At 37.3% G+C, this 14,032-nt stretch overlaps 1 protein-coding gene across 1 annotated transcript; it reads right to left on the bottom strand.

Moving 5' to 3' along the window:
• Window positions 1–1,004: 1,004 nt before the first annotated feature.
• On the bottom strand, window positions 1,005–5,900 carry LOC143585902 (ABC transporter B family member 29, chloroplastic-like). Its single transcript, XM_077067577.1, has 9 exons — window positions 5,820–5,900; window positions 5,063–5,170; window positions 3,508–3,765; window positions 3,344–3,427; window positions 2,639–2,855; window positions 1,936–2,021; window positions 1,496–1,683; window positions 1,283–1,412; window positions 1,005–1,213 (listed from the first exon to the last, which is right to left on the bottom strand). The coding sequence occupies exons 1-9, from the start codon at window positions 5,871–5,873 to the stop codon at window positions 1,067–1,069; spliced, it is 1,272 nt and encodes a 423-aa protein (XP_076923692.1). The 5' UTR covers window positions 5,874–5,900; the 3' UTR covers window positions 1,005–1,066.
• Window positions 5,901–14,032: the final 8,132 nt, after the last annotated feature.

Here is a 14,032-nt window from a genome sequence, read left to right as displayed (position 1 = left end):
GAATGTGGGCACCAGCAGATTTTTGTTTTAAACAATAACTCTGATGTTTGAATGGTGACAAACCGTAGCCAATTTAATGAGCCGAACAAAAACGTAGCCAATTATAACGTTTAACGTTAAAAGGCTCAAACTATTGTCACCAATAATGATTTAATATTGTATTTTTTTTTCAAGCGCACAAAAGCAACCAACTTGCTAACAAGAAGCTAGCAAGAGGATCACACCAACATGACACCACCACAAAACATTAGACGTCAATTTTTTTCCGATTCTCCCAATCTAAAACCAAACCTTCGGCTCTACTTTTGATCCAAAGAAACGTCAAAGACTTTATCTCTCCAATAACCTTTTCAATCTTGATGGGAGTGTTTGCTAAGATGAAGCACTCCAAATGGCCCAACATCACTAACGATTGAACCACCTTTTTCTTTGTAGCATTACCCGGAATACTCTTATGAACCTCAAAGACAACACCGATAGAAAGGGCAAAAATGGGAGGGATATTGCACCACTTGCTTAAATCTATACGCCAACATTGAAGACATCAGACTTTGCAAATTTGCAGCTAAAACTCTCCAGAATTTGCTTATTCCAATTCCAGTAAATGAAAATTAATTTTCCATTAGAAAGTAAATATTATTTAGTACAAAAATATATCTACTCATAGCCAGTTATAACGTTAAAAGGCTCAAACTATTGTCACCGAGAATTATTTAATATTATTTAGTACAAATATATCAAAAAGGATTCTTTTATCAAACTGAAATATATCCAGACTTCAGGTTTAGCTTTCCTCGAAACCGAAAAACGGAACAAATTAAAAGTTGGGAACAATATTCTTGTTTTTCTTGTCGTATGCAATTAGATTTTACCAAACAGATATAAGATCACTATCTTACTTGATATATGACTCAACTAGGGATGTTTGGTTTTCAAACCAAATATAAGTATGGATGGGAGTAACATGAATATGTAGATTTGATACCCATTTTATAACCAAAAACTCATAACAAAAATGCAAGTCCACTTGAAGCGAACGAGTCATAAAAAAAGTACAAAACACTGTCTAAATCACAAGCCCACTTGAAGCCAACGAGTCATGCGGACCATCTTGAAGAGACGAACGAGAAATCTCTTCTACTTTTCCTTCATTTAGAAGAAAAATCCGTTCTGCCATTAGAACGGTTTCCAAACGATGTGCAATAACAATAACCTACAATAACAAAATATGCAAACATAATAATGACAATAGCAATATTATTAAACTAATAGTTGTTCTTACTGTTCTATCTTTCATTAATCGTTGCAAAGCTTGTCGAACTAACATCTCGGACCGCGTATCGAGGGCTGAAGTTGCTTCATCTAAAACTAGAATAGAAGGATTTTGATAAAGAGCTCTTGCAATAGCCAATTTGAATGCATTCATATGATAAAAAATAATTAATAACAAAACATGTATTATATATTTAAGCCTAATGTTATACTAGTATGATACCTTTGCCTTTGGCCACCACTTAAAAGTGAGCCTCTTGGTCCAATATTTGTTGCATATCCTTCGGATAGTGTTTCAATGAATTCAGCTGCATTTGCAAATTGTGCTGCATGTTTGACTTTTTCCATATCAATTTTAGTCAACAGATCTCTGTATCCAATGTTTTCAGCAATTGTCCCTAAAAAAAGGGTCTAAATCACAATTCATTTGTTAGAAACCCCAAAACTGCACATGTTTATATTAATTTCACATTTACTAAGTTAATTATACTATTATTCATACGGGTCGAATACAACAGAATATAATAAAAACACTAAAAAACTTGTATTTTTATGTTCATTATATTTTTTAAAATACATTTCATTTGGGGGCTAAAAATCTGGGTATGATTGATTGATTGATTTCAAATTGCCAATAAACCATTATTTTATTTGGGGGCTTACTGTATCTTGAGTGACGAGCCCGACATGTGTCCTTAAGCTTTCCAAAGAGAGAGATTGAATGTTATGATTATCAATGAGAATATCACCTGTTAAAAAAGAATACTTAATAGTCAGCAAAAATATAAAAACGAAAGATAATTTGTTTTTTTAAGGTACTAATTGAAGATGGCAAAAGATGGGTATCTAGTAACATGCCAAAATGGGTTAAACAAAAAATAATATTATTTGACAAATAATAATTTATTTTGGCTTATAAACAGGCCTGTAAACAAACCAAACGTCCAGCGAACCGTTCGACGTGAAAATCGTTTATTTATATTGTTAACTAGCAAACATAAGTGAACATAAACACGTTGATTATCTTAACGAACGAACACGAACAAGTAAACTATGTTCATTTGGTTGTTTGTATTCGATCGTTTGTTTTATTAAAGTTAAACGAACACGAACATGCTCCGTTCGCATCCGCTCGGTCCGTTTACAGGCTACTTATAAATGCTTCAGAAAATTTGATGCATAAAAAAAGTAACCTGAATTAATCCATTCACAATTATCTTATTTCAATTATAATTATAACAATTTTGGATTTAATTAATTTAGGAGTTTCTAGTGTAACGATTTTAACATGTTAAAGACATAAGACATAAAAAGTGTGACCTTTGACTATTGACTTTTGTTAATTTCGACCTTGTAGATGGCTTACCAGATAAAGGATCATATAGGCGAAGAAGTAACTTTACAAGGGTTGTTTTTCCTCCACCCGAGGGCCCCACGAGAGCAACTGTTTCCCCAGCTTTTATGTAAAGATCCAAATTGTTTAAAATAAGAGGCGTACTATCCCCATATCCAAACGACACGTTGCAGAATTTTACTTCTCCTGCAACAGACTCTACACGAACTTCATTTATTTCCTTAATTACCTGTGCACATGTAATACACATTTATTAACAAATAAGTTAACTGATTTAGCTGTAAACGGAACTGCTGATGTGGCAGTTGTTGATGCCATCAGATGCCACGTATGCAAAAAAAATGCTTATGTGGAAAAAAATTTAAAATTTTATTTGGTTCTAAAACTGATGTTTATAAAAATTCATATTTAGAACTACTGATGCTACATGGCCCGTGAAAAAAAAGGTAAAACTTATTTATTTCAAAACTGTATCTTTTCACACAAAAGTTTATTTATTTCAAAAACTGATCTTTTTATAAACACTTATATCCAGAAAAAGAGATTTCACACGGCATATATACATATACACCAAAATGACAAATAATACGTTACATCAACAACTTTTATTTTTTTTTAAATACCTGCAAAAAAGCAACTTGGTTGCTAAACTCGGTAATAAAATGTAAGTTTGTCATTGAGTTAAGCATGTGAAGTTTAAAGTTTAATAATATTAACCTTTGTTTTAAAACTTGATAGTTGAAACAAGCGTTCAATAGCAGGCTCTCCTTGTTTTAGCTCATTGTACGCTTTTCCCACATCCTGTGTATTTTTTAAATTCAGAATAATGAATTTACAAAGTAACGAAAGTAAATTATGAAATTAACAAGTTATATAATTACCTGAATTGGTTCAATTAAGAGAACCAATGAAGTTACGAATGAAATTACACTTGAAAAATCAGTTGCAGCCACCGACGAGCCAATAAAGATTGCAAGTAGCACCCCGAATAGAGTTAATTGCACTATCTGTGGGACCAATGTCTTCATTCTTTTTTTATTTAATCGTTTATATAAGTCATCATGTGCAAGTCTACTGAATCTTATACACTCGTTGTATTCGGCGTTGTTTGCCTTCACAAATAGGACAGCTGGCAGGACCTGAATCACAACACTTGCAATTAATAATAAACAAAAGAGTTAAGTGCCATTTTAGTACCTGTGGTTTAGCCAACTATGCAACTTTAGTACCAAAACTTTATTTTGTGCAACTGGCTACCTCAGTTTCAAAAACCTTGCCATTTTAGTATTTTTGGCTAACCCCGTTAATTTTTTCTCGTTAAGTCAAGGGTAAACTTGTAATTTCAGTTATTTTATTAATTCATTTAGGAATTAAGTGTCATTTTAGTACATGTGGTTGGGCAACTACGCAACTTTAGTACCTAAACTTTAGGTACTAAAGTTGCGTAGTTGGCCAAACCACATGTACTAAATGGCACTTAACTCTTCATTTAATCAAATTCCCCCTTTTGTAAATGTTTTGTTTAGTTTTAAACATTTGAAAACCCTAGGGACCGATGGTGTCAAATCTTAAACTAAACAGCCCCCACCCCCTTTCTCTTTCGTTTTCCGGCTTCTATCCCGATCTCAATACCGGCGGGATTCTGGCCATCTCAGCTCTGGCCAACTGGTTAATTTTCATGTTAAATTCCAACCCAAAATCTGCTATACAATATGTGCAGTGCATTGACCTGATTAAGTAGGGGATTAACAGCTCTGATTGACGAAATCGGAGGGCGGAATTGGGCCCAATTGTGTTGGTGTAACTAGTTGCATGATCCGTTATGACCAAGTTTGACATTTCTATGGTTTATGAGGATTTGGGGGCCTTTCAAACTTGACTATAAAAGTATTCAGAACCAGCTTATGAACAAGTCAGTCACTTGTCCTACTGGCTAGTGCATCCCTCGTTAAAACATTGTAAAAACCATAGGCGCGAGTTCGAGTCCCTGTCACCACATATTTTTTTGAGTATAATTGAAATTACAAGTTTACCCCTGACTTAACGAGAAAAAATTAACGGGGTTAGCAAAAAGTACTAAAATGGCAAGTTTTTTTGAAGCTGGGGTAGCTAGTTGCACAAAATAAAGTTTAGGTACTAAAGTTGCGTAGTTGGCCAAACCACATGTACTAAAGTGGCACTTAACTCGTTTTGAGTTTATGATAAAATAATTGAAATTATAAGTTTACCCCTGACTTAACGAGAAAAAATTAACGGGGTTAGCAAAAAGTACTAAAATGACAAGTTTTTTGAAGCTGGGGTAGCTAGTTGCACAAAATAAAGTTTAGGTACTAAAATTGCGTAGTTGGCCAAACCACAGGTACTAAAGTGGCACTTAACTCTAAACAAAATAAGTTTAGATCAATATTCAAGAAGTTACGGGTTCATGAAGCATACCTCATTCAGATAAGCTGAAAGAGCAGCAATACTTAAATTTGCTTTATTTGATACTTCGCGAAGCTCTTCACCAAAATATGCACTTACCATTGCCATTAAAGAAATCACCTACAAATATTAAACTCATTACCAAAGAACTTAAATAACAAAAACATATAACGGTAAAAATAAAGAAAGTTATTCATATAATGGTTATTTAACTATTGTCATTTAGCCCAATCCAATAACAAATAATGGTATAAAATAGATTTAAAATTTATTCAACTGAAAACCAAACCGGGTCAGGAATAGATGTGTCAATTTTGATGCATTTACATACAAACAAGTTGAATCGGACTATGTTTTAAGTTTTAACTCGACGAGTCAAATGGGTAAATTTAAAAAACAATCTAAAACACAGATTGAACACGACAAAATCGATCATGTGTATTCTAATGCATAAAACCTACTATATCATTTTATTCAAAAAGAATGAGAATGTTATTGAATGAAGTAATTTTGTAATATACTTGACACGCTAAAAACTGTTATAAAAGATTAATATTTTTCTTTGTAACACTAACAACATACAAAGAAAAGCTTCTGCACACATTCAAAATACCAACTTTATAAAAACAGGTTGAACACGTCAAAATCGATCATTTTATTTAAAAAGAATTTGAATATCATCAAATGATGTAACTACTTGATGCACTGAAAACTATTTATATAAAGATTAAAACTTTGCAACAACAAACAAACAGACGCTTCTGCTTACCAAGGCAGAGACCAATGAAAGAATAGGGCTGATAACCATCATCTGAGTCGCCATTGCTAATAACTGCAGTGAACTGGGTACAACTGTGTGCATACAGATACAAGAACTCAAAAAGATATCTAGAGCAGCGTATCAAGCCCAACGTATAGTATGATAATAATATGAATAAGAGGAAAGAAAGTAGCAACATTCAAGAGAGCAAAGACAGTATCAGCAACATCCGAAGCCTCAGCAGTGATCCTATAAGCCACGTCCCCAACCGACATCCCGGAGGCGCCTTCAAAGAACCCCAACTCCCTCTGCAGCACCCTCTCAAAGACACTAACCCTCACCCGATACACGGCCCGCAGCGCGGCTTCCCAAATCAAGGACTGCTGGAGGTAATTGGAAACCAGCCGGACCAAAAGCAAAGCCCCAATGGCCAGACCCTCACGGCGGAGGTGTTGGAGAGTGGTGACGGTGGAGAGCTTGCCGACTTTCGGGACGAGTGTGGATAAGGAGTAGACGGAGACGGCGCTGCAGAGCCAGCCGGTGAGGATGGGTTTCCATTCGGATTGGATGTATGGTGTGATTGAATTGGAGCATTTGATTGGATTGAATTTGAGATGATTGCGTTTTGTCAAGTGTGGATTGGTGGTGCTGATGATTGAGTTTAATTTGGGGAATGGGGATGGAGGTGGGATTAATAAAAGGATCATTATTATTATTGTGAAGGTGGATTCGCTGTATCAAAATGAAATGAAGGATTATTATTATTCCGGCCATACATCGACGGCGGCGAGAAGAAACGAACTTCCGAAAATGATGACAATCTAGCGGCGAAATAGGAAACCATTTCACTTCCTATCAAACTCGAAATTTTTTTTTCCATAGACTTGTTGGCTCCTTTCATATTTCATAGAAACATCCAAACGATTTACAATGAGGTGGCAGGTAAGCGGGCAACAAGCTGCGCCGCAACCCCTTTTTGGATAGCAAACCCAATCCGACTAAAAACAAAGTTTTGATTCTTATGGGTTGATACGTTATTATACACAACTTTCTGAACCCTATTCAAAAGGTCCACGGCATCCGGAGCTAAGAAACCAAAAGTGTCAAAGGCGAAGGGGATAAACACGTGTTGATTCTCCAAACAAGCTCTCTCGTGTTTAGCAACCTTGCCTGATGCCGCCTTCAATGCTGCCTGGCCTGCTACAAATCCAGTGTCCCTAATCCCAACAAGAGGGGACACTCCTGTGAGGTCGACACAAGCGTGTTTCCTACCCACCCAAAAATAAGTATATCGGCCGGTCGTAATGTAGATCTTCCTTCTTGAGGATCCGTAAGAAAGTTTACGGGGGCTTCCTTTTTAGCCGAAATTCCGGCTCGTTTAAGAACATCGCATAGAACATCCCTCACCAAATCATGCATGTACTTAAACCCAGGCAACTCTTTGCAGTGAACCGCATGCTCGCCAAAAGAATCCAAACAAACCTTACGGCAAACCGGGCACGGCTCATCTACCGGAAACAAAGGGATCATTAACCGATACTTCAGGATGGCCCGGTACTCCAAAGCCGACATATGTTGGCCCAATCCTTCAATAGGGAGAACACTTAAGAAATCTTGAGCCCAAGGAGCCCGAAGACACTCAAACACCGCTTTCTGACGAGGGGATAAATCAAACTTCATTTCCAAACTCTTGATGATTCCACTATAAAGGGCACTCGCCAAAGCATGTTGGGCTTTAGGGGGGCGGTGTCTTTATTAGAGAAACCGCTAATGTCAAAATCGGGAAGTGAAATGTGCAACCGGTCTATCGCACTCACATAATCGGAGTCAAACCCATCAATACCACAACCTCGAAGAATGTGGTCTTGTAATTCCCAAGATTGCGCCCTCGAGGCCACAAACGCATAAGTAGAAACGTCTGAAGCTGAACATAAACCCAAAACCTCCAAAACGAGTCGGAAGTGATGCCAACCTCCATTGAAAATCTTCAAAGAAGGGACCACCACAAACCACGATGTCCACAATCGCCCCCTGAAGGCCATTGTCAAACACAGAAACTGCTTCCCCTACATACACAGGTTGGCATGTTCTGAGACCAAACAACAACTTTCCAACTCCCATACATGAGCGGATCAAAATGAGCTCGCATTGAGGGTCCCGCAAATACGGGAGATAGCTCATCAACTCCACAGCTCGCGAAGCCCTTTTAATAGCAAGTTCACTGATGAACCCGGCATCCCGGCTAACGGCTCCCCCGAGGAGTTTCACACCTAGCACCGGTCTTCCAATCTCACAGGGAAACACCCCCTCCTGCACCTTAACCACATTGCACGACGGCCAAAATACTTCGGTTTTCTTAATATTAAGTTCAAGGCCCAGGCGGGGACCCTCCGACCTGATAATATCTAAAGCTTTGGCAACCTCTTTAGAGTCCCCAATAATTGTACCATCATCTAGGTACCAAGCATGAAAGAGAAGCTTACAGGAACTCTGCACTAGATGAATAAGTGGGTGCAGAACTAAGGCGAAAAGAAGAGGTCCCAAAGGGTCCCCCTGCTGAACCCCAGTGGTGGACCAAATGTGGTCATCCCCCACATATAGCTTGGCCGGTTGCCCACATAAAAAGTTCACCCATAAGGAAATAGATGGACATCGGGCCCGAACCTCATTCAGAAGGGCAGTCCTATCCACCAAGTTGAAGGAATTACAAAAATCAATAGTAGCATAGCCAATGACCCATCAGAATGGAACTTACTTAAAAACCTGTTCGCGCTATGAAGAACGGCCTCTGCACCACTAGGGACTCCCACCCCAAACTGAAAGTCGCACAGGTATTTAGTAATGTCTTTCCCAACACCCATCATTGCCACCTTAGAGATCAATCTTCTCCAAATGGCACCTACGGCAATGGGTCTAATCCCATTGTCCGGTTTGAGCAACGGTGTGAGAGGAGCCGACGCAATGAACTCTGCCAAAACCCTTGGGCATCTCCCCCCCAAACATAAATTAACAATCGCAGTAGTAGCCTTTAGTAACCCAACAGCGATCGGCGACCCCTCTCCACAAAATGCATCCAAAATATGTTGTGCCCTCAATCCATCTTGTCCGCATGACGTCCCTTTAGGGAAGGATTTAATGCATCCAAGCACACAATCCTCATCAACAACAAGAGGGGGCTCAGAAAGCAATGAAGCAGGCATAATCGGCGGGGGCAAATTGGGATGCTTAGCCACTAACGCTTTCAAAGTGTCATTGCCGAAAGGTGCAACCCCTGAAGAGCATAATACTTTAATGGCGGCAGTAAAATGCCCGTCCGCCACTTTTCGTAAACATTGTTTCACATTGGCGCATACCGCAACATCATCGTGCTTAGCGAGAGGCTCCCCATGACTCGATTTCACCCCTATATGTGTGGCAAAAAACAACTGGAATTGTTTTTTTATGCCGTTTTTTGCAAGTGTGAGTACGAGGGGGCTTAGCTTGTATGCTTCAACTTGTGGGTGTGTAGGGGTACCCACATCATCATGCCCCAGTCAGAAGTTTTCAGATTGTAATGACGAATACTTGTGACTTAACTCTTTTTTTATTCACGATGTCCCCCCTGGGTGTTTAATGCTTTTGGGCTCAGTGGCATGCCTCTTCATAGACAAATGCATATACCCATTTTGCTGTTTTGGGCTAGTTTATCTAAGCTCAAGAGCTGGAAAATGTTCCTAGCGTTTGGTCTAGAAGCTTGTGACCCTAAACTTTCGTGATTATGTTGTGTATTATATGCATAGTGATGAGCAGCTGTCAGTTTAATAACCGTTGACGTGATCGATTTTACAGTTACTACCAAGGGTTATGATAGACTTAGAGCAACAGCTGGCAGCTAGCTTCCATCTTGACCCTTAGATACTTTAGCTTTCTTCAAAACCTCCTATTTTTTTGAGAAAATCATAAAGTGTTGTTTCGACTTCTCTTTTTCACCGTCTTTTTTTCTGCAAAACCCATTGATTATTTGCTTGTTCTCTGACGATATCTTCCTTTTTATAAGGTAAGACATTCCCTTTTGTTTCTTTTGTTTTACAAAAGGGTTCAAAAAGGTCGTCTTATACATTCGTTTCTTTGATCATCAGATCTTTGTAACATGTTTTGTAAATTATTTCTTGAATGTTCTCATACACCGTCACGTTAGGCTAGGTCAGTTGGTACCTTTTGGTGTCTTTAGGATTATGTATTTCGAAATCGTGTGTCGGTCACTTGGCTATGAACCTTCATCACGTAACGATGGTTTTTTCAATTAGCGGAACACCACGATTGGTTCACTATTGTGAATACTCGTTGAAAATGGTCTGACTTATAGTATCATTAGGTTCACTTTTGTCACACCCCAACTTAGGGCCTAGAAGTGTGACCAATAGTTAGTACCTATTTTGTAAATATATTAGAGTCTATGGTTGTAAAGCGGAAGTCTTGATTTAAATATTAATATATTTCAAAAGACTTACCAACTCACACCCCAACTTAGGGCCTAGAAGTGTGACAAATAGTTGGTACCTATTTTGTAAATATATCAGAGTCTAAAGTTGTAAATCGGAAGTCTTGATTTAAATATTAATATATTCCAAAAGATGGGAATTAAACATCCATTAGTTGTTACAAAAGAGTTTAAACATAAAAACCATAATTTACATTATTTTAATAATAAAACTTCATCTGAGCCATCAGATCGTCTAATGGCTATACTCCAACTCCAAACATCTACTCCTGATTACCTGTAAAACAGTTATAAAATACGTCAGCAACGCATGCTGGTGAATACGTTGGCACAAATTGTTTTAATACTTAATCCCCTCAAGACATCGTAGGCCTTGGCCCAACGTGACTTAGGAATTAATCAAGTTCTAAAAGTCCGAATAACTATAACAAACTCCAGCTCAACTCGAAACCGCTCAGCAAACACCGGAGCGTTCGAGATCGTAGCCACTATCTATATACATAAGATTATCCCCACTCGAACATTGTAGGTCCGACCGAACATGGCTGTCACACCCCGACTAGGAGGCTGGACGTGACGATTGAATACCAACCAAAACACATCGGAAATAAGGTAACAAATTTATATTAAGACACTAGGTCAAAGTTACAATCAAATGTCTAATACAACTACAAAGCTAGGAATTCAACTACCATCTAATTAGGTGAAAATGTACGGCTTCTTTAGGTTAAGCTCTACGGTTCGACATAAGTCTTCTAAAAGGATCTTCTATCTCCAAGCGAACTCTTGTCTAAGACTCTAAATCTCCATATCTGAATAAAAGTACCTGAACACATGCTTAAAATAATTGGGTCAACTAAAAAGTTGGTGTGTTCATGAGTTTAAGTTATGAAAACATATATATATATATATATATATAAATGATCTAAATAGTATGGTGCACATTAAGCAAGTTCACAATCAAACCTGTGTCCACGACCCGTGAACATCTAAAATAAATACCCCTTACCCATACCCCTTATTGTTATGGGTCAAATTACACTTATGTCTGCCCAACATAAGTTACAAATGGCGCGGATATATGTCACAAGATATACATTTTATCATTCAGCGGGTGATCGTCCCATGATGTAGGCCCACTGTGTGTGGGGGTCTCCCAGATAGTACTACCCATATATCCCGTGGCTCCTTTCGGAGTTAATGATTGTGCTACAAAGTCGGGGATTGTTTAAGGCAGCTAAATCGGTCTTGATTAATAATACACCAATAAGTTTAAAAACATATAGAAGCATGTATCCACCCAAAAATTTAAGAAAAAGGGTAGCACATGAACTCACCTTGGTCTATGCGTGAAGATAAATATACTAACAAATCTTGTACGCTACGCCGGTAATGGCTCCAAATGATAGACATCCTAAATCCATATAACGTGTCACAAAAAGGTGATATGTGTTATAGAAAATCTGCATGTGACCTATGTAAGTTAAGGTTATGTTTTTATTTAGGTTATTGTGGATTATGGTTCCGAGTTAAGTTATTAACTAGAGTAAGTCTTTAAGATATTGGTAAAATTTAGTCCCTTAGTCTATAGCTTTTGGTATCAAAATAAGTGTTAGCTTTTGGCACATAATCAATAATTTTAAATTTTAAATTATCTCAAGTTGTAAAAGTAAAAAAACATATTTTGGGTTTAAGTATTTTATTAGAAAGTACGTGGTTCAAAAATATACGTTTCTAGTTGTCGGTTTATGTAGATATCGCGTTAAAGGTAATCATGTAATTTGGATATAGTTTATCATTTTAAAACTTAGGAAAACATTTTATGTTACTTTTAAGCATAATATACCGGAAATACCATGTTTGTCTAAAAAGTTATAGAAACGTCTTTTAACCGTAAATAATTTATTATGCGGTTTTAAGAGCGTTAGTTGGGAAAATATTTATCTAAACTTTTCCCTAATATTAATTTCTATAAGAGTGGTAACCTGTAAAAATACAATTTTTAATATCTTTAGATTTTTAGGTTCGGCCTTGTCTATATTTTCCAGTTTACATCATTCGTATGGTTACTTATATTAATATATTGGTAAAAATTATATTAACTATTGTGCAAATACCTGAACGACTTATAAACCCATTTTGATTTATATTTATAGTAGATATAAGTTTAGGAAAACTCAGGTATGATGATATTTTGCTATGGTTACGGGATTTTAACGTGTTTACTCGGTTTCTTTACTATGAACAATTATAACTAATGACTTATACTTACCAAAATGACTTGACACTTATTATTATGATATGGTATGTTAATAATCACTTATCATTAGCTTATACCTGGGTTTAAAGGTTCCGGTGACTACGGTTTTAACGCATTTTTGTTCGGTTTTTACCGTGTGTTCAAACTGTATGGCAGAATAATGTGATTCTTTCACCTGAGTTAATCATTTTGTTTAAACATTCTATAAAAACTATATTCTTATCTTATTTTTGATAGCTTTTATGGGGATTTTTAATTAATGGATAAACTACGTGTGATGCGTCGATTTTAATGTACGTGTCACGTGCGGTCGGGTTTTTGGTGCACAAAATGATTTGTGCAGATTATGTTAGTTCTAATATGTGACAATAATCATTTTTAGAATATATGAATGTATGATATCAACGGTTCCTAATTAGTGTGAAAAATTGTGAAAATAAACGCAATAAACGAGCAAAAATGGCTAGGAATCATTACCAGGTGTTGCCACTGAAATAGACGGGTTTCAAGATGCGTCCGAGATCAAAATATTCTGTTAAAAACATGAGGATGGTAGGTAAACAAACTTAGAGCATAACCTTCCTAAAAACTACATGATCGATAGGCGAATATGAAGTCTTTAACAAAGGTTCTCATGTTACCTTTCCGGTGATTCGTTCTAGGAGCTTGATGAGGGCTGGAGTGTGATGAGATTAAGCTTAGGGGTTGCGAATTCTCTGTGTAAATTAGTTTGAGGAAGGTTATAACTTAATTAAAAGAAACAAGCATGAATATTCACAAGACATTCTAAGGTTTGTCTTACCGATCCTGTGTATTGAGGACCAAGCTTGTGATATCAGATTTGAGGCTGAAATTGTTGAGAATAAGAGCACAAGGGGGCTGATTACATTCTGTGAAAACAAGATGAGATGATTAGAAACCAAACGTGCACATAGCAGCATGAAACTTATAAGGTTGGTGTGTAGGTGTGATTACCTGTTTGAGGGTGCTTCGGGTCTTCCTCTTGCCGAACACAACAGCAAACGAGAGAGGGTCATGGGACTCCTGGATTGGATTCAAGGCTGGGGTTAAATGTATTATACTTGAGAGTTGAAATATAAACTAACAAGGATGAAACTTACACATAGGATCATGAAACTTCCTATGATCAATTAAGGGGTTTTCGGGTTTGCCTTGAGGTTTCGGTTTTGGGGCGTGAGTTGCAAGTGATGTAGACTGAAAATAAGGTCACAATGGGCTGCTAACTCCCTGTGACATCAAGCTTTAGGATTAGCATTATTATGTCATAATAAATTTTCAAACTTGCAAGTATTGAAGGGTGAACCATACCATTTGAAGATGGTTTTGGGAATCCTTCTTGGGTTCAATCACAGCAGCCATATGAGAGGAAATCAGAGGGTTTTGGGACGTGATTAATGGCTGGAAAACGTTGGGCTATGTCTGAGGACATAGGAGTAAGAATAAGAACAACGATTTGCAAGA

The sequence above is a fragment of the Bidens hawaiensis genome, unplaced genomic scaffold (assembly GCF_021521415.1).
Source record: "Bidens hawaiensis isolate Kalapana, Puna unplaced genomic scaffold, B.hawaiensis_p1.1 tig00034214_1, whole genome shotgun sequence".
Classification (NCBI taxonomy): domain Eukaryota; kingdom Viridiplantae; phylum Streptophyta; class Magnoliopsida; order Asterales; family Asteraceae; genus Bidens; species Bidens hawaiensis.
This window is presented reverse-complemented; position numbering and strand designations above follow the sequence as displayed.

Bases quoted from the DNA above. Each gene is read 5' to 3' on its own strand.
- LOC143585902 (XM_077067577.1), bottom strand. From the start codon at position 5,873: ATGGCGACTCAGATGATGGTTATCAGCCCTATTCTTTCATTGGTCTCT. The intron at 1,413-1,495 runs GTATCATACTAG...GAATGCATTCAA, and splicing joins AGTGGTGGCCAAAGGCAAAG to ATTGGCTATTGCAAGAGCTC. The intron at 1,214-1,282 runs GTAAGAACAACT...TTGTTATTGTAG, and splicing joins GATTAATGAAAGATAGAACA to GTTATTGTTATTGCACATCG.